The following is a 19697-nucleotide window of genomic DNA, read 5'->3' on the forward strand; positions in this document are numbered from 1 at the left end:
GTGAAAAGTTGATTTAGTTCAAGAACTAAACAAAGAACAAAGCGGGGGGTGTGGACTCTTGGGAAGGCGCCGCCGTGATTCAGTCAGGTCGTGCACACCATTCCCTCCTGATCAGACCTGTGTGCCCTCCGGGCGCATAGGCTGCTCTATCCCTAATCCTTACGGAAACGTTCAGCGAGCACTTCAGAAGAGCTGGCACTCACTGGGCACCACTGGCTGCCGGCTTTACAATCTTGCCATTGTTTCTATGTGTGGTCCTTCTGTCCCCAGCTAAGGGTGCCAAGGGAGATAAGGCAAGATCCCCACCCCACGCCGCCACTCGCGCCGCCTGTAGCTGCTCGGGGTGAAGCCGAGGAGCAGACTGGCCGGGGTTCGTGCAGCACGTGCCAAGGATCCAAACACAGGGCACTGAGCGCCCGGTGAGGCAGCATGTGGCCCAGGCAGTCCGTCCCAGGGAGCGGGCCAGTGAGCTGAGCCCGAACACGGACGGGAAAGACCCGCTCATCCAGGGTGGTGGACCCTTCAGACTCGTCACCTCGTTTCATCCTCCCACGACCCCATGAGTAGGTGCTTGGTTAGTCTCCACTTTACAGATGGGAAAACTGAATCTCAGAAGTTAATTAAATTGCCCAGTGACACAAGCTAGTGGGTTAGCCAAAGCCAAGGTCTGAGCATCAACAGAAACAGCTGCCCCCATTCCAGACAGTCCTGTGGGTGCAGGCACACTGGGAGGTGTGAGTGCCCACCTGCTCTTCTGATCCTCAGGGCCACCGTGGGCGGGGGGCTAGGAGGGCACCGAGGCCAGCTGAGAGGCCTGAGCCACACAGAGCGGCTAGGGAACACCCTGGGGAAGCAGTGACTGGTGGAGGGGTCTGGTGGGGAGGATGGGGAACCAGGTAAGGGGTTTGGGGGAGGCCAAGAATAGATTTTCCCACCAAGGCTGCCAGAACAATCAGGGCCTTGAATGACCCTCCAGAAGGTCAGCTCCCAGCTTCCCTGGTGCCGACAGCATGTCCTTCCTGGTGTCCGTCTACGGACAAAACCCCGTGTTGACCTGACTGAGAATCCTTATCACTTCTAAGGGGGTGGGGCTGTCTGCTGAAGCAAGAATTCCAAGGGACTGATCTGGGCCTGCCCTTGGGGTGGCGGCAGGGTCAGCCAAGGGGAGACTCAGGAGAGAGAGGCCCAGCTGGCCTGTAGCCAGCCAGCAGCCACCTCCCAGCAGGATGCTCTGTCTGCCCCTTCCTGACCCCAACCGGCCTCCTTCACCCACTCTCCCCTCCGCCCGGGACAGCCTCACCTGCCTCCTCTCTGATCCCCAGCCCCAGCCTCTCCCCTGCTCAGAACCTCAGCTTCTACTAGTAGAGGCTGCGTTAGCTTCTGAGGGCTGCTGTAACTAATGACCATGAACCTGGTGGCGGAAAACACAGGAATTCATTCTCTTACAGTTCAGGAGGCCTAGAGCCTGAGATCAAGGTGTTGGCAGGGCTGGCTCCTCCTGGAGGCTCCCATGCAAATCTGTTTCTTTGTTTTTTCCAGCCTCTGGGGGCCACCACATGCCCTGGCTCATGGCCCCTTCCTCCCACGCCCCCAACCTCTTGCCTCCACCCTCACACCTTCTCCTCTGTAGCCAGACTCCCCCCGCCTCCTTCTTACAATAGGGCACCTGTGGCCACACTCAGAGCCTCGAGATAATCCAGGATACCCTCCCCACCCTAAACTCCTTACCCAATCAGATTGCAGAGCCCCTTTCTGCTAATGAGGGTGTGGACCTGTGGGGGTGGAGGGTGTGTTCAGCTACCGCAAGTCCCAGCTCCTTCGCCTGTCACTGGAGGCCCTTCATGATTTGGTCCCTGACCACTTCCTGCCACCACCCAGCCACCCTCCACCCCTCCTGCCCTGAGCGCATTCATTCATGAGCACTCACCAGGGATCTGCTTGCTGTTTGCCTGCAGTTTGGGGCACAGCACTGAGCAGAGCAGAGGCCCATTTCTCTGAAGCATGTTATTCGAGGGTTCTCAAAGCATGGCCCCCAGCCCGCAGCAGGCTTCCAGAGCAGAGCAGCCAGCCTCAGGCCACACCGCCTCATCCGTGGCAGCCAGGACTCGAGCCTAAGCTGTCTGACCCCAAAGCCTGAGCTCTTTCCATGATGAAGTGCTGCCTAGATTTGAAGTTAACCCAGACTCAAAGGTACCAGATGGGGAAACTAAGGCACAGGGGGCTAAGTGACCTATCTGAGGCCCACGGCAAGCTCGGGAGGGGCTGGGAGTGGCCCCGGTATCTCTGGACGGCTGCCCGGACGCTGGGTCCTTCTCCCAGCACTCACTGGCTCTGAGCAATCTCCCCGGCAGGGAGATAATATTCAGACACTCCTGGGTATCAGCAGTCTCCCTCCCTGGGCGTGGCACTTCCCCATTCCTACAGAGCTCAGGCCTGCAGCGGTGATACTCCTGTGCCCAGAGACTAGAGTCGGGGCTCCAGAAAGACCTCAGGAGAAGAGGTACAAAGGGAGGCAAGGGGTCCCCCACCTCTCCCGCCAGCTCTCCTCTCTGTCCGCTCTCCTTCCCTCCGCAGCCAGAGAGAGCATGTCCCCATGTAAATGGGATTACACACCGCCCCTCCAGGTGCCCGTGGAATCAAATATCCGACCACCAAGGCCCTGCACCCCATGGGCCATCTTCCTACCCCTCTTGGCACATCCTACGTGACTAATGGCTGCTCCCCAGACTGAGAGCCAGGCCCATGTCTGTGACGTTCACTGCTGTGTCCCTAACACTGAGCACTGGGCCTGGCATAAGACATTTGTTGAATGAATGAATGAATGAATGAATGAATGAATGAATGTCTTGTTCTAGGTCCCCTAGAGAAGTGAATAATACTGCCCCCACTTTAGAGAGCAGGAAACCAGGTCTCAGAGAGGAGAGTTCCAGGAACCTCGTGGGAGCTCAGAAGTTCCTGGTTCCCCTTTTCTAAACTGGACGTCACAATGGGGCTCCCTCCAAATTGCTGGCATCAGGGGCAGGCCTCCCAGCTGAATCAGTGTCAGAGTCTCAGAGGAGAGAGAGGCCCCTCCCCTCGCCACGTCATAGGCGAGCCCAGGAAGGTGAGGAGACCTGTGTCAAAAGCACAGGAAGTGCTCCGAGCTGGGGTGGGGTCCCCGACAACCCAGACACTGTCCACCAGTCTGCAGGGCCTCTTCGGGCCAGAGGCTGGGCCCAGGGAGGGTGCAGCTGACGTCTGTCCTGCTGTAAGTCCCATCTAGGCAGGCAGACGAGGCCGTGGGAGGGAAAGCAGCAGCTGTTGCTCAGAAAGGAAGTTTCCCATAAGTCACCCCTTTAAGAGCCTGAACTTTCTGACTGGTGTCATCTGGGCTCTAACATAGTCTAACTCTTTGGCACATTGATTCCAGCATTCCTTTGCAGAGGCACCCAGAACAGCTTGCCCCCCTCCCTCCGCTGAGGGGCCCAGCTGCCCCCTGCAGCACGTCCTGCTGGCTCCTTGCTACCTGTGCCCTCCGTGCCTGGTGATGGCACCACAAGGCTGAGGGGTGTTCACCTGCCTCGGCGTGGAAATTAGGGAGCCCGGGATAGTCCTGACCCCACCATAAACTGGTTGGGTGACATTGGGCCAGTCACTGGACAGTCTGAGCGGCAGCCTCCTTACCCATAAACCTATGAGAATTCACTCTGCAGAGTTAGTCGCAAGGATAAAAGGGAGTCAGGGACTCAGGCACGGAGCACAATTCCTGGCACATGGCAGGTCCTTTAACAGACATGATTTTGTTCTTTACCATCCATCTTTCTCCCTCTCCTCTCACTTTGCCTCTTTTTGCTCACTGTCTGTCTTTTATAGAACAGTTTCACTGGGAGGTACTCCACATACTGCACAATTCTCCCACTTCAAGTGTACAAGTCCCCGGCTTTTCGTGCATTCTCGGCGTTGTGCAGCCATCACCACAATGGATTTGAGAACATTTTCACTGCCCACCGCCCCCCCCTCCCAAAGAAACCCGTAGCCTTTAGCTGTCACCCTGCAATCCCTCCTCCCCAGCAGCCTCTAACCTGCTATCTTTCTATCTCTGTAGATCTGCCTGTTCTGGACATTCTTAAACGCCTGCTCTTTCCCACCTGCTCCTTCGAGTGCGTTTGAGGTTCTTTCTTCTCTACTTCCCCTTCCTTCCCGTGTTTCCTCTCTTCTGCTTGGTGTTTTCCTTCCCTCGGTGTCACCCCTCCCCCTCCCTCCATAGTCCCACTTCTCCTTCACCAAGTACTTGGACTTGATGGCAGCTCTTGGCTGTTTGCAGGCCCCGGTGGGCTGCTCTAGGCATGAGGCTATGTCCTGGCCCCCAGGTGCCCACGCCCCCAGTCCCTACCTCCTGCCCTGGTGGCCTCAGAACACCTGCTCCCAGGCCTGCAGGGCCCACACTTCTGCACAGCGCTGGGCAGGGCAGCGGCTCCAACAAGGAGTTAATCCTTTTCATCTTCATCTCTTCAGAGAGTTTGGGGAGTGAGACCCCCCTCTGCCCTGAGAGGGAGTCAGGGGAAGGGGAGCAGAGGGAGAGGAGATGGAAAGCCTTTTATAGCCTCAGAAATCAAGGAGAATAAACCATGACCACCCAGGAGTCACTTGAAAGGCAGAGAAGCCCTCATTTACCCCCAGGTGACTGTGCTTTTGAAGCCAGCCCCATCCTCCTGCTGGCTTCTTGCAGACCCTCAGCCCTGCCCTTTCCCACCTACACTTCCTCCCGGCTCTTCTGACTCAGACCTGCTGGGACCCGCTGTGTGCTGCCTTCCCAGGGGCTGTGATGGGGAGGGAAGGGGAGCTATGCTTTCAGGCCACTGCTAGGCTCTTTGTACCATAAGAAAAGGTGCGCACCAGGTAAACAAACAAGTAGGAGGCCAGTTGTCCTAGGAACCGGCCCCAGGGCACGCAGCTGGCCAGCAGAAGCAACTCTGGGCTTCCATCCCGAAATCCCGGTGCAAGGAGCAGGCTGCCCACATGGAAATTTGAATTCCATGTCATTTTTTCCAGTCACAAAATGCCATTCTTCTAGTCATGCACTCACCCCCACCCTCACACACACCACTTCAAAAAAAAATAGGTGGTGGGCTGGATTTGGTATACAGGCTGTAGTCTGCCAACCCTGGTGTAAAAGAAAGAAATGGGTGCCAATTCCAGCCCCAGCACTTGCTGGCTGTGGCTTCGGGCAGGTGGCTTGCCTTCTCTGAGCCTCAGCTTGCCCATCTGCAAAATGGGAATAAGAATGCCTCTCTGTGAAGACTGCAGAGGGGCTTAGCACCAATTTGTCCAAAGCTGGAGGCCCTGACCCTGAGCCTGTATCCCTCATCTGAAAATGGGGGGCTTGGATCAGTCTCCAGAGAGCATTCCAACACTAATTAGATGTAAATGTTGAACAGGGAGAGAAATGAGGCCAAACCTCCAACTGTGTCTGTGTCAGGAATCATCAGGCAGGGGCCGTGAAGAACGTGTTTTTCATACTAATGAATCGCTCTGAGTGAGGAGGCAAATGCAGTAGAAGGTGTCCTTGTCACGACCTGAGCTGGGAGTGCAGGGACCAGCGGCAGGAGGGGCACAGCCTGGGTGAAGGACGGGGCTGTGCACAGAGCCTGGCCTGGGAGACGGGACCTGGGTTTCTCACGCCCCCTGCAACTAACTGGCTGTGCGGCCTTGAGAAGACGACATCCCTCTCTGAGCCCAGTTGCCTCATCGTCAAAGAGCTAAGCCTTTGGGGAAGTCAATGCCCCTGGAGCAGCTGCAGTGAGTCCCCCAGGCACTCTGCTTCGGTGACACTGTTCATGAAACCCACAAGGGCTGCTTATGGCCACGCGGGGGGACAGGGACGGGTGTGCCTGACCCCACTGGGCATTGCAGGGTGCCCACAGCCCCTGAGGCGCTCCTCGGTGTGAGGACCACTCCCTCCCTACCCCGAGTTAGGAAGGGTGTGTGTGTGTGTGGGGGGGGGGGGGTGTGGGGGAAGGGAGTTTGTCCCAGTTACCAAAGAGGGGCAGATGGCTCTACAGATACCCGTGGGTCTGCTTGTGGGGCTCTGGCCGTGCAGAGGCTGCAGTGGACAGGGAGGGTCGCAGGTTTGGGCACTGAGGCCCATGGAGGGGACTCGGGCCTTCCTCATTCCAGGCTGAGCACACACCATCTAACCTGCACGCAGACAGTCTGCGCGCAGAGGCTCCGTAGGCGGCAAGGCAGTCCCGCCCCCGTGCCTGGGGGACTCAGGGAGCTTCCCTCTCCAGGCTGACTTGGGAGACACAGAATACTTATAAATACTGAGTTACTGTTGAAATGGAACAGCAACATGGAAGGTCAGAGAGAAACCCCCTTCCTGTTGCCAGCGTCCACAATCCCTGACGTCCCAGCACCCCCTCCTGTCTTCATGAGCAGAGGGGGCCTTAATTTGGCAACAAGAAGAGCCACACGTGGAATTTCTAAGCAGGCCATGTGTCTCCTGTTTGGGGGCCACTGAATTTACTGCTTCACATTCACTCAGGCTTTGCATCACTCCCACAGGGTGTGTGGGGGGAGGGGGACGCTAATGGAGGCGCCAGATGAGCAGGGAGGGGTATAAACACGTGTGCCAAGCTCGGACAAGGCAGGTGCGGGGCCAAGAAGGCCAGCAACCCTTCTGAAAGGGGTGATGTCTCAGTTGACTCTGAAGGACACTAGGAATTTTCTTTGCTGAGGGCAGAGGTTGGCGGTGTCATTCCAGGCAAAGGAACAGCATGTGAGGGCTGGGGATGGGGAAAGGACTCGAGGGCCATGGGGAGCCATTCAGTGGCCGGTCTGTTGGGAGAGCTCTGAAGGCAGACCTCCCCATGTTGCGGCCGGGTGACCTTGGGCAAGTACTTCCTCTCTAAAGCTTTGTCCCCATCTAAAAAGTCAAGTTGCTGGTTACAGCCCCTCCCCCGCAGGCTGGGGGAGGACCAAGGACATTAGTGCCTGTACCTGGGCAGAAGCTTAGAGCCCAACCAGGTGTAAGACTCTGTCTCATTCAGCTCGGGCACCCACAGACCACAACGCACATCCTCCAGGTCAGGGAGCTCAGTCAATTTCAGTTATAAACACAGTGACTTAAGAAGCGGAACCCAGTCAATACAAGATCCTCTCGACACGCCCCACCCACTCCCTCGCTCCAGGGCAAGCCAAGTTCCCAGGCTGTCTGGCCCCGCTGCATTCTCTGGACCATTCTCTGGACCACGGTCTGTCCTGCCTGAGACAGCACACACCTGGCACACTGGCCCCTATTCAATGACCAGCTACCTGGTGATGGATGGTAACCGCCATTGCTCTGGGAATGGCTGTGCCTGGGAGTCAGACTGCCTAGAAGCAGACTGATCTTGGGCATGTTACTTAACCTCTCCATGACTCAGTTTCTTCATCTGTAAAATGGGGATGTTACTAGTACCTGCTTCAAAAGGTGGTTGTAAGGATTAAAGGAGGGAATATATACACAGGCCTGAGAACCGTGTCTGACACCAGCCAGTGGCTGGTGGCTGGTGGGGGCATGGGGTGTGAGGAGCCTCCAAATTGTGTGAAATTCTATTGTTCTTTGCCATCCTCCACATTTTTGGTATTTGAAGCATCCCTGCTTTAACATCTCCATGCAGAGAATGTTTTGTTTCTTTCAGATTATTTCCCTAGAAACGAAGTTTCTAGAAACAGAGTTGCTGGTCAGAGGGGAGGGATATTTTAGGCCTTCGTTACACTTTGCCTAATTGTCTTCTGGACAGGCCCCAGGCTTCCCTGCCTCCCTGCCGCCAGCCACAGGGGAAGGACCACTTCCTCGAAGCTGCATCGGGGTGGGTTCTGGAAGTGTTGTGGGTGCTGATGGGGGCAGAGGGTGAAGCGGCCAGGAGAAGGGGCCACTGACATTTAAGAATGGGCGGGGCGGGGGGGGGGCGGGGAGTGGGCAGGGAATAGGAGAAGAGTCTGAAGGGGCTGAGGAGGATCCACCAGAGGGGCAAGACCCACATTCATTCAGGGACAAGAGAGCAAACGATGCGGGCCTGACAGGAAGGGTGACCTACAGCAGAAGGCAGGCCTCCCTGGGCCTCGGTTTCCCTTTCTAGGAAATGGGCGTGACACTTTGCCTGCCTCCCAGGGCTGGTGTGGAATGACAGGAGAAGACGGGGGTGCCTGGGGCACTGTGAGCTCTCCTCCCCCAGCGCCCACTGGTGGGAGCGAGTGCTGGCTTTGCTGTTTCCTTCAGCTTGAAGACATTCCACACTTTCAAAGAGGGGTTGGGAAGCTGGCCATCTCAACTGGAGGCAGCTGAAGGGCTCAAACCAGGACCAGGGAGATCTGAGCGTGACCTCGGTTCCCTGTGTGTTAAAAGGGGAGGGGGAGCAGGGGGCTCTCTCAAAACTCTACGCTTACTTGCTGTGAGTCCTGGGAAAGTGATTGAAATGTTCGGGCTCAGACTCCCTCATCTGTTCGAGATAATAGAATAGCTGTGGGACATGTATCCTCTGGGTGTTGTGAAAGTTAATGCTAAATGCCCAATTCATGAGCCCACTCATCATTTTATGATTCTGCAAACCCAGTTCAACAGCAGGAATTGAGTGACAGGGAGTCAGGGCCTTCACTTCTCTTTTAAGCAACAAGCTCAACATGCTGTAACATGTAAAATGGGCTGTGTGACCTCAGGCAAGTTTCCTAACCTCTCTGTGCCTTAGTTTCCTCCTCCATCAAATAAGGAGAATAATATGTGCATTAACTGAGCTAATATTTACAAAATGCTTAGAGCCGGGCCAGGCATGCGGGTGGCGCTCAGCGGATCGTGGCTGTCATTTAGATGCTCTGGAATTAGTAGGCTTCGGAACTAGCAGATGTGCCACAGAGCTCTGTTCCTCTGACCACCGGCTGTGTGACCTCGGTCAGGCCACTTAACCCCATGAAGGGCCAGTCTCCTCATTTGTAAAGACACGATGGTAGTGCCCACGTGGTAGAGCCGGCACAGAAAATGCTCAACCTGACTGCTGGCTGCGGCCTTAGAGGGGGCACCTGCGGAAACAGCCAGCCCCATGCCCTGCAGCCCAGCTCTCCCCGTGGTGGGTGCACACACTGCTCACCAGAGGGCTCACTCCCTTCCCTCTCCCACCCCGGCACTCACTGCCATGGGCAGGACCATCTCACTGACCCATGTAGTTGTAAATACTTGGAGAAGGGCCAGTCCAGGCCACGAGCTGACACCAAAGCCTTCAGTAGCTCCCCACTCTGCCAAGTCACATGCAAACTCCTCCCTGGGGGCTGTGCTGTTCTGGCTGTGGACTCCCTGCCTGCTCTCTTCTCTGCTGCATCCCAGGCTTCGTGTCCTGTTCTCAGAGCACAACCCACAGCCATGCTGTCCCGCAGCCCCCAAGCACCTCTCTTCAATTTCCACCCAATGCCCTAGGCCAGTGGTTGCCAAACTCATTAGTCAACAGAGCCAAATATCAACAGTACAACGATTGAAATTTCTTTTGAGAGCCAAATTTTAAAATTAAACTATATAGGTAGGTACATTGTTATTAACTTAATTAGGGTACTCCTAAGGCTTAGGAAGAGCCATACTCAAGGGGCCAAAGAGCCACATGTGGCTCACGAGCCGCAGTTTGCCGACCACGGCCCTAGGCCCAACTCAAATGCCACGTGCTCCATGGAGCCTCCCCTGCTCCCTGGGGCAGAAATGGCTTCTGTGACACACAGCCCTGTCCATGCACACCCACTCTTGCACATGCACATACCCACACACTCACGCACACTCACTCATGCACCATTCTCATCCATGAGTCACTTGAGACCAGGGACCCTGCCCTGCCCATCTGCACAGCTCTCAGCTCAGCTCTCAGCTCCACCCTGTCAGACTGTTTAGTCTGGTCCCTGTGAGGGAGCATGCCACGATGGGAAGGGGGTGCACTTGGGAGTAACAGCTGGGGGTTCAAATCTGAGCTTTGCACCTGAGTGACTCCAGGGCATCACTCACCCACCAGAGCCTCAGTTTCCTGGTCTGTGCTCACCTATGCTCACCTTACAGAGCCATCAGGAGGACTCACCAAAAAAAGGATGCAAAACACACCTCGCTCAGGACCTAGCATGTGAGTGCTCAATAAATACTAGTCCTTGCCGATCATTCATTCATTCACCAGCACAATTCACAAACACTGGCTGTGTGCAGGGCCCTTGGGGACTGTTAGAGTCACCGCCAACCCCTCCCTCCATGAGCTCCTAGGCTGGTCCCAGGCTGTGACCCACCAGTGCCCTGGGAGGTCCCCAATCAAGATTCCTCTTAGGAGCCCAAAGCACCCTGACCCGCACCTCAATTTTCCTTGTCATAGGGAGAAAATAAAAAGGGGTTAATGGCTTGTGACTGCTACTGATTGCTTTCAGCTCAGTCCCAGGGAGTTCTGGGGTGCCTTTTCCAGATAAATTTCATCTTATTTGTCACGCACATAACAAAGTACTTGCAGGAAGTTTTCCCAGCTTGCTCTACCCTTGCTACTGAAGGGCAGACAGAGAGCTCCGCCTTATGGACTTACGATTGGCTGATGTCCCTGCCCATCATACCTGCCCTGGCCCACCCCTTCAAAGCAGATGCTGGCCCAGGCAAACCCTGTGTTTACTCCCAGAAAATGAGGAGAAATCCATGAAAAAGCAATTTCTTCCATGAGTAGAGGGGTGACGTTTGAGCATTTGCATACTGGGCAATATGTTGGTTTGTGGTAGGAAACAAAGGTTTATAAAGATAACACTGATCGGACTCTGGGTAACTTGGTGTCCTGACATGTTCACTCATAGCTCATTTTAGAACAACCAGAAATGAGGTCTGGCCTGGAGAAGAGGGCCGCCCAGATTTTGGCAAAAGCCTAAGGTGAGGAAAGGCCTTGGTGGTCCTGGCTGGCTCCCGGGGCAGGAGAGAGCCACCCCTTCACTGTCCTCCACTCCCCCTTCCTCATGGAGGAACCTAGTTCCCAGGGCGCTGGTGAAACTGACCCCATGGTGTGGTGGTTCTCCCGTGTCGTTGGGTACCGGACAAGCCAGGGTTCAGGGATCAGCCCAGACTTCAATACAGTCCCTCAACTGCCAGTTGTTGGTGACTTCCAGGGCACAGCAGCCAATGGCTGTGACCGCTGCAGGAAACGAGGGAGGGGGCAGTAGAGGAGACTCTTAGAATTTCAAACCATTTCCTTCTCCCGTCTCATCTTGTGGCTTCAACAGCCCTTTCCCTGGAATTATCCCCCTTTTACAGATGAGGGGCTTGGGAAGGGAGAGGAAGTTAGCTGAGACCCACACCCAGGAAACCTCACCCTTTCTTCCAATCATCCCAGCACTTGGCTGGCGCCCCGAGGTGTTGGCTGAAATGGCACCGTCCCAAGGGTGGGGGTGGGGGTGGGGGTTCCCGCCCAGGAGGCTCTCCAGGCTAGTAGCATGGGCAGGTGGCTAGGGAAATAAAGCCTGCATGGGACGCATGCACAGGGGTGAAGGCTGCCAGAGACGGCCGGGGGGAGCGCCCTGCTCTGAGGAACTGGGGAAGTCAGAAGACAGAAAATCACTATCTGAACAGATTTATCGGGTTTTTCATTCACTAGTTCACATGACTGAGCACCGACTATAAACCTGGATAGTGGGTAGAAGATGAAAGATCCAGGCCTGCCTTTCGCGTGGGAGACAGACAAAATGACAGTTAACCAAGGAGGTAAGCGCCTCTGCAGAGGGGCCGAGGCTCTGGGCGGGAATCAGACATCCTGGCAGACCTCAGACACGGCTTCCCACAGGAGGTGATGCCTGAACAGAGTCTTGAAACCAGAGCAGCAGTTGAACAGCCAGAAAAATGAATGAATCAATGAGTCCATGAATGAAGGCCTTTGCAGCACTGGGAACAGCAGGTGCCGTGGGGCAAACACAGGAGAGCAGAGTCACGTGTGCACGCGGTGCTTCGCGGGTGTGAGCAGCTGCACTGTCAGTACCACCGGGTGATGCCAGGGCACTGACGTTCATTACCTGTGGACCTTACAGCAGTCCCGTGAGGTTGCTGTTAGTAACATGTCCTAGAGGAGAAAACAGGCTTCTCATAGAGTAGCTCTGAAACTGGGTCCTGACCCCTGCTGGCGAGACATAGTATAACAGCCTCTACATGAAAAGATGAGATTCAGTTCAAAGAACGTTTACTTAGGGTTACTATTAGGCAGGATGCTGTTGACTGCCCGCTGCAGAAGCCAACTAAAGGAAACTGGGATTGGCAGAGAGAAAAAACTGGCTCGTAGACCTGAAGAGACCAGAGCAGCTTCAAGCATGACTGGGTCCAAATACCTAAATGTCATTAGAAATGTGTCTTTCTCCAGCTTTCAACTCAATTTCACACTATGGTGACTTCATTCTCAGGCAGAGTCTCCCCAGGGTGCCACCGACATGCCAAGCTGACATCATACCATGGTAATGGCCCCATGGGAAATATGTCCCTTTCCTACTGCTTCAACACAAGGTTTCAGGCTTCCGTTTCACTGGCTGGGTTGGGCCATGTGTGTACCCGCAGACCCACACCTGGAGCCAGGGCAAAGAATAAGGTCAACCCCACCTCACGCACAGACTATGAGTGGGGAAGTTTGGATCCCAAAGAAAAGTCCAGGCGCTGTTCCCCAGAGGAGCGGAATGGAATGGGGGACGGGGGGGGGGGGGCAGGGGTGAAAGTGACAGGTGTTTACCACAGGCACATATGGAGTGGCAGACACCGTATTCTGTGCTCTCCTAGAATCCCATTAAAATCCCTTAGCTTTAAGTGTCAGGGCTCAGGGCAAAGATGGGCCATGAAGGAGCCAGCAATCTTAAGCCTACCAGAATCTCTAGAAGTGTGTAAGGTCATAGAGTCTACACAATGTGGGAAGCCAGCGCAGTGTCTCATCCCTGTTCTCACTCGGCATGGATGGCAAGCTAAGCAAAGGAGGAGGGACTCCATGCCACTGGACTTAAGTCAAATAGTGTTAAATATGCATGTTACTAAAATTTCATAACAAGGTAAAATTCCATATGGTAAGGAGGAAAAAGAATGAGAAAAACGGCAACGTAAGACAAAGCAAGGAAAAACGGGAAATTTGAGAAAAGGTGGGGCAAATATAAAACTCAAAATCACATTGAAGAAATTTGTCAGGATAGATTAGTAATCGAAGTACCTGTAAATCGAACAAGCTGGCCAATGGAAAAAAAAAAAATGAAGGTCAGGCTTAATGTTTTATATCCAAGCGAGACATAAGGAGACAAACATGTTGAAAGTATAAGGAAGGAAAAATGAGATAAACTAGGCAAATACTAACCAAAATAAATCTGTGTGGCTAAATTCATATCAGACAAGGTGAACAGAAAGCAAAAAGTATCGCTCAAGATTAAGATTGTCATCATATTTTTAGAGATTTAATTCACCAGAAAGATAACTTGCATGTACCATATAAACTGACTTCAAAACTATCTAAAGTAAAATTGACAGAACTACACAGAGAAGTTAATTATTAATGCAATAAACACATAATATTAAGAATGAAAGGGCAATACTATTTAGGATGTTGTAGAGATTAAGAATGGTAAGATCAATTTTATGCCCCAAACAAGAGAAAACTCAGATACTGTGAACAAATTCCTAGCAAAACAGGGCTTGCCAAACCTGACTTGAGGAGAAATAGAAAAACTGACTGGCCCTCTAAGCATTAGAAATAAATTAAATGAATGGAATACCAGCAGCACTTGGCTTTACAAAGCAGTTCCACCCAACACTCAAGGAGTAGCTCATTGCAGTCCTGACAAACTCTATCAGAGGAGAGAAAAAGGGAAACTTGGCCACTTATGTGATGAGGCCACCCTGGTGTAGATTCAAAAGTAAGCATGAGAAAGGAAATGGTAAAAAAACACGAGACAACTCTGATATCCCTCAACAGGGGGTGGATAAACTGGAGTATCTATATATATAAAAGCCTAAGTGACCGTTATGATCAGTCAACCGAACGACTGGTCGACCAGTCACTATGACGCGCACTGACCCACCAGGGGGCAGATGCTCAGTGCAGGAGCTGCCCCCTGGTGGTCAGTGCACTCCCACAGCCAACCTCCTGTGGTCCCTCCCCCGAGCCAGCTGGTCCCTATGGGCCCCAATCAGGGCTGGCTAGACTGGGTGAGACGGCCCCAATCGGCCCTGATCACCAGCCAGGCCGAGGAATCATACCCATGCATGAATTCATGCACTGGGCCTCTAGTATCCACATAATGGGATCCTTCACAACAGTGAAGATGAACCATAGATTCACACATGACACAATCTAATCTCATAAATCTAACATTAAACAACCACCACCACAAAGGTAGCTACAGAAAAAGTCATGAAACATGACCGCATGTCTATAAAAGTAAAAGGCAGCCAGAACAACACCATATATTGTTTAGGGAAACATAAACGTTTGCTGAAACAAGTTGAAGCCTAGTAAAGTTCTATTTCTCAACCTGAGAGGTGGTTACACCTGCATCCATTTAATATTCTTTTGTTTTCTCTAAACCATGTGTATGTGTTTTTATAGTCTCTGGATATATGAATGCACTTCATTTTAAAATATTTAATAATGAAATTGACATGTAACAAAAAGTATGTCTGAGTAGAGGAGTTAGTTGAGATGTTTATTTTGTTTTGTTAATTTCTATGTTCTGTATTTTATCATGAACATGAGATATTTCCATAGTAATCTTATTTTAAGTGATTGTTCAGCCCTTTAGGAGAAGGGAGGTAATTATTTCCTAGCCTAGAGCTAGAAATTATCAAAATTTCTTTGATAATTTTGCTCATTTCAGTGAAAGTCACTTTATCAAAGGCACAGGCTAGGTCTGGAATATTGACCCAAGGGTAGATACCTACCTGCCTGTGTGGTCAAATATACACACTGTAGCATACCTCTGGGCCAGAGATATGACCTTGAGGTCCAGGGAGGCTGGGTGTGCTGGGGGAAGGAGAGCTGGGGCCTCCAGAATTTAAAGGACACATGGGTGTTGGCTGTGGCCGTTGGCTGTGTCCTTGCTCACAAAGCCTTGCAAAGTCAGGCATTCAAATATACAGCTCCCACCTGAGGGGCCCCAAGGGGAAGTTCTCCCTCTCTCCATGCAGGAGGGAGAAGGAACGGTGAGCTTGAGTCCCCAGTGGCTTCACAGATAATGGCTGGAGCTGAGGCAGAATGAGCTTCATGGGACATCCCCAGGAACCAAGAGTGGTCTCAGGGCCAAGGGATGGACAGCTCCTTTGGTTGACAGTGGACAAGGAAAGCTGCCACTCCAGCCGAGGCAGGGACGTGAGAAACGAGGCAGAATTTATGGCCTTAGAGCTGAAGCCAGACCCTGCCCTGCCCTGGAGCTGCAGATCTGCCCAAAAGAATCTCTAGGGACCCCCTGTCAAGCTCGGCTTCTGTTTGAGCCAAGGGTGAGCTGGCATGGCCAGGGACTGCGACAGCACTCTCCAAACAACAGTCGTTTGCAAATCCTCTCTCCGTCCAGCTCATCGCCCTCCCCCACCTGCGTTATACACGCTTAGATGTCTACACCAGCTCTCTGTTTCCACTGAAAGACATTTATGAGAAACCTTTATATCGTCACCATAAATGGAAATGCAGTATCATGTGTGGAAAATGATGCAATAACTCAAAACTGTCATCAGTGTGGCCAGATCCAACTGCTGGTCAAAGCTCTCAGCCTGGGCCGTGCTCTGTTACAAAGGCAGATGCAGGTGCTAGGGGCCGAAACCCGGAGTCTGGCTGAGCCGTTGCCTCCGACCCCACAGGCAATACGGACGAGGAAGGAATCTGAGTGAATGTCGCTGAAGGCAAAGCAGGTCTGCCGCCCACATCCTCGCAGGCGGCTCTGCGTGCCCACAAGTAAGGGAAGTCCTCTGCTTTCCGAAATGTATGTCAAATACTTTGTGGAAAAAACTGTCCTACCAAGCATTTGGCTTACACACCTTCAGTGGCCTCAACTTCCATCAGCTTGGCATTCACTGAGGACCTGCTGAGTGCCAGCCACATTGCAGGGTCTGGAGGGCAAGCATCTTGCCTACGGGGAGCAGACATTCTAATGGAGAGACATGAGAGTTGCTCACAACTGACTTGGATGCCAGGCTGACTAAATCTTTGTGCCACATTCTCCCAACCTTCCCCCAGCTCATGCAAGGCATGCTGTGGGTGTTCAGGAATCCTTTCATTAAGATTCAGAAATACCAAGCTTTAACTGGGCTCCTACTCTGAGCCAGTCTTTAGAACACTTAATCCTTTCAATAATTAGAAAGGTATAAAGGATATATATATGTAAAGGTATATATTCTACATATATAAAAGGCTAATATGCAAAGTCCCCTGGGAGTTTGGGAGACCGGGAGTTCAATCACTCTCTATGACATGTGCTGACCACCAGGGGGCAGCATGGAATGAAGGAAGGCCCCGGCCAGCAGCAGGAAGGCCCAAATCGGCCCTGATCGCTGGCCAGGCCTAGGGACCCTACCCATGCATAAAATTTCATGCACTGAGCCCCTAGTGTTATATATAAAGGCAGTTAACCTCATATACTTCATATGCACAGGGCTTAAGTCATTTGACCAAGGACACACACATGTTAGAAGCAGATTTGGGATTTGGTAGCAGGTGTCTAGAATGCTCCCCCTTGTGGGCTGAGGGAAGAAGTTACCACTGTACATGGGTGGCCGGTGCCCTTCCCACCCCACCCTTCTTGGGGCCTGACATAGGAGAAGCAAAGGCCAGAGGCTAGGGCCTGGCCCCACGGGCCTCGTCTGGCGGTCGCTGCAGCCCTGACCTGTGCTTGTGTCTCCTCAGGAAGCCTGCACTGTCCTGCACCGTGAGCTCCAGCAACCTTCTGAGCTGCTACAAGAGTCTGTGGGGACGTCGGCTCCTCCAGAGACACGGGGGAGGCCCCTCGGAGCAGCCACTGAGGACACCCCCCTCCCAGGCTGCCTAGACCCGGCCCCAGGACACTGAAGATACTGCTCCCGGTCACCAAGATGTGACTCCCGGAGCCCCTAAGGGCCCAGTGGCCCCCAAAGCCACCGAGGAGGCCCCCTCAGTGACTCCCAGAGCACACACTGGGATGCCAGGGTCCACAGGCTCTGTCTGTACTCAGCATTCCCAGAGAGGTGCTCAGGACTTCTCTGAGCCCAAGCTCACAGTGGTGCTGGCCCCGAGTCCTGAGCAGAGATGGGGGGACATGTGGGATGTGTGCACGTGTGTGCACGGATGTGAACGTGCCCTCTGAGCACAGCAGAGAGTGTTGCCATAAAGTACTAGCCTCTCGTTCCCTGTGGGTTCTGCAGGATAAAGGGAGGGAAGGGAAAGGAAGGGAAAGGAGGAAATTAGCCTTCAATGAACACCTACTATATGCAAGGTACTTTGCCTGCATGAGCTCCCATAATCCTTATCACCGGGGACAAGGATCACTGTCCCTACTTTACAGAGGTGGAAACTGAGGCTCAGAGAAGCACAGGGCCTACCCAAGGCCACGCAGCTAGAATGTGCGCCTGGCTCATAGGAGGCACTGGTCAGACAGTTGTTGAAGGAATGAATGAATGAACAAATGAAGGAATGGGAGGAGGGGTGAAAAGCCAGGCCTCGAGCCCATGCTCTCGACACAACACTACACTGCCTCTTGGGGGAGAGGTCAAGGTGTTTCCTTGACTGAGCCCACCCGTGAGGCTCAGACCAGAGCCTGGGGGTCCCTCATGCTGCAGCAGGGGTAGACTTGCTGGGGAAAGTGTGCCGGGCCTCAGGGAGGGAGGGGAAGGATTTGAGGGGATGCAATAGACATGAGTAGAGGAGTTGACTCCCAGCACCCTCTGCTGGGATGCATGACCTTGGCCGTGTCAGGGGACTCCTCTGAGCATCTCTACTCCTCTGTCCTAGGAGGTAAGCTCTCCCGTCCTGTGTATAGAGTGGTGACAGCCGCAGAGAGGTGAGGGTGTCCATAGACTCTCCTCGCAACCACTGCCCCCCTGAGCCCACTCTTCCCCTCATTCCAAGACCCCGTCCTGGTGTCCCCTCCCTGCCCACCATGCCTTCCAGTCCCCCTGCAGCTCCCTGTCCTCTCCCAGCCAACAGTGTGGCTGCTTCCCGAGCCTCGTCTTCTCACGGAGATTTCTCTGCTTCTGTGGCCTCGTCTACACCCTGAAGAATGACCTTCCCCAGAGACTTATCTCTGAGCAGATCTGTATCTGGAGCCCAGACTCCTGGGAGCTTTCCCACTGCTGCCTCCACAGCGTCTCACCCTGAGCATGTCCACAACTACCCTTGACCTTTCTCCCAGCACCGGCTCCTCTCCCGGGGTTCCCCTTCTCAGACTTTGGAGGCCGAGGGTCAGTGCTGGCATCCTCTCCACCTCCCCTGTCATCGCTCCATCCCACCGCCGACCCCTCTGTCAAGACCATGAGATGGCTTCTGGGCTGCCCTCAGCATTCCCCACTCGCCTCCCTCCAGCCCACGCCCCACCCACAGCCCCAGTGCAAATGCAAACTGTCTATCCCATGGCCCACCTTTCGGTCCACGCACAAAGCTGTTTCCACAACTTGAAATGCTTTTCCTGCCCACAATCTCAGCTAACAGCACTTCTGGAGGAAGTCTTCCCTGACCCTCCCTATAGGCCAGGCCTGACGCACACCCCCAGCACTGTCCTGGGAAGCACTGGCGTGGTTGTGATACATGGCTGTCTGTGATTTCCTGGCCCCTGTTCACTCAGGAGGTCATGGGTTCTGCCTGTGTCTGTTTTTGTTGTTGTTTTAATGTTTTTATTTCAGAGAGGAAGGGAGAGGAAGAGAGAGATAGAAACATCAATGATGCGAGAGTCATTGATCAGCTGCCTCCTGCATGCCCCCTATTGGGGATTGAGCCCACAACCTGAACATGTGCCCTGATTGGGAATCAAACCGTGACCTCCTGGTTCATGGCCACTGAGCCCCACAAAGGGCTGCCTGTGTCTGTTGGCCACTGTATGTCTCTAGACCCTAGAAGAAGGTTTGGCACATAGTAGGAGCTTTAAGCAGATTATCCACCAATACACCAGAAGGCATGATTTCCCCCAATAGCTGCAATTATCCAGTCTCTTAACTGGATTCCTTCTGGGATCCCCAGAATCCCCTCCTTGGAAGTTTTCCCCAGAGTCTAAGGCAGGTGGGTCTCTAAGTCATGGCCAAATCATTGGAGGCATAAGACTGGTCTGGCTGATCACAGATACAGCTGGTCAGGGCTGAGGGCAAGGTGTCCACACGCCACCTGTCATCACAGCTACCCCCGCCCTTCTGGAGGCCTCTCGGTGCCTCTGCTGGCTGCAGAAGTGGGGCGCAGGCTGCCTGGAGGAGGAACATCTGTGGCGGCCCCCAAGCCCACAATCTGTGTTCCCATCGTGTTCCAATACAGCTATTGAAATGGATGCTGCCTGGCAGTGTTATTTCTTAACTTCCTGGTGAGGAAATACTCCCCAAACTTCATCTTCTGGTGCATCTGGATTTAGAAAAAGAGTTATGATCAAATGCTGGAGTAAAGGATACCTTGGAAATTGCCCTAAAAAGTGAAGGAGTTCTCAGGAAACTAGGTTTCATCTTAAAACACCACATCAGAAACGACAGACAGGCGGTCGGAAGAAGCTGGCCTTCATGCTGCTCACCTGGTGAGCCA

General features: G+C 53.4%; 1 protein-coding gene across 2 annotated transcripts in view; it reads left to right on the top strand.

The window, feature by feature from the left end:
• HRH2 (histamine receptor H2) overlaps positions 1-19451 on the top strand; it is a 36005-nt gene extending 16554 nt beyond the window's left edge. The window contains exons 2-3 of one of the 2 annotated variants that reach the window (XR_013996089.1): positions 11601-11707; positions 16854-19451. Coding sequence is in view for 1 of the 2 variants with exons in the window: in XM_081092946.1 (XP_080949072.1) it covers positions 16854-16995 (142 nt within the window). In the remaining variant the exon portion in view is untranslated. The remainder of the gene's footprint in view (positions 1-11600; positions 11708-16853) is intronic. The other variant, XM_081092946.1, reaches the window with a different exon arrangement.
• The last annotated feature ends 246 nt before the right edge of the window (positions 19452-19697 follow it).

Source organism: Myotis nattereri (genome assembly GCF_964212035.1).
Source record: "Myotis nattereri genome assembly, chromosome: 5".
NCBI classification, from domain to species: domain Eukaryota; kingdom Metazoa; phylum Chordata; class Mammalia; order Chiroptera; family Vespertilionidae; genus Myotis; species Myotis nattereri.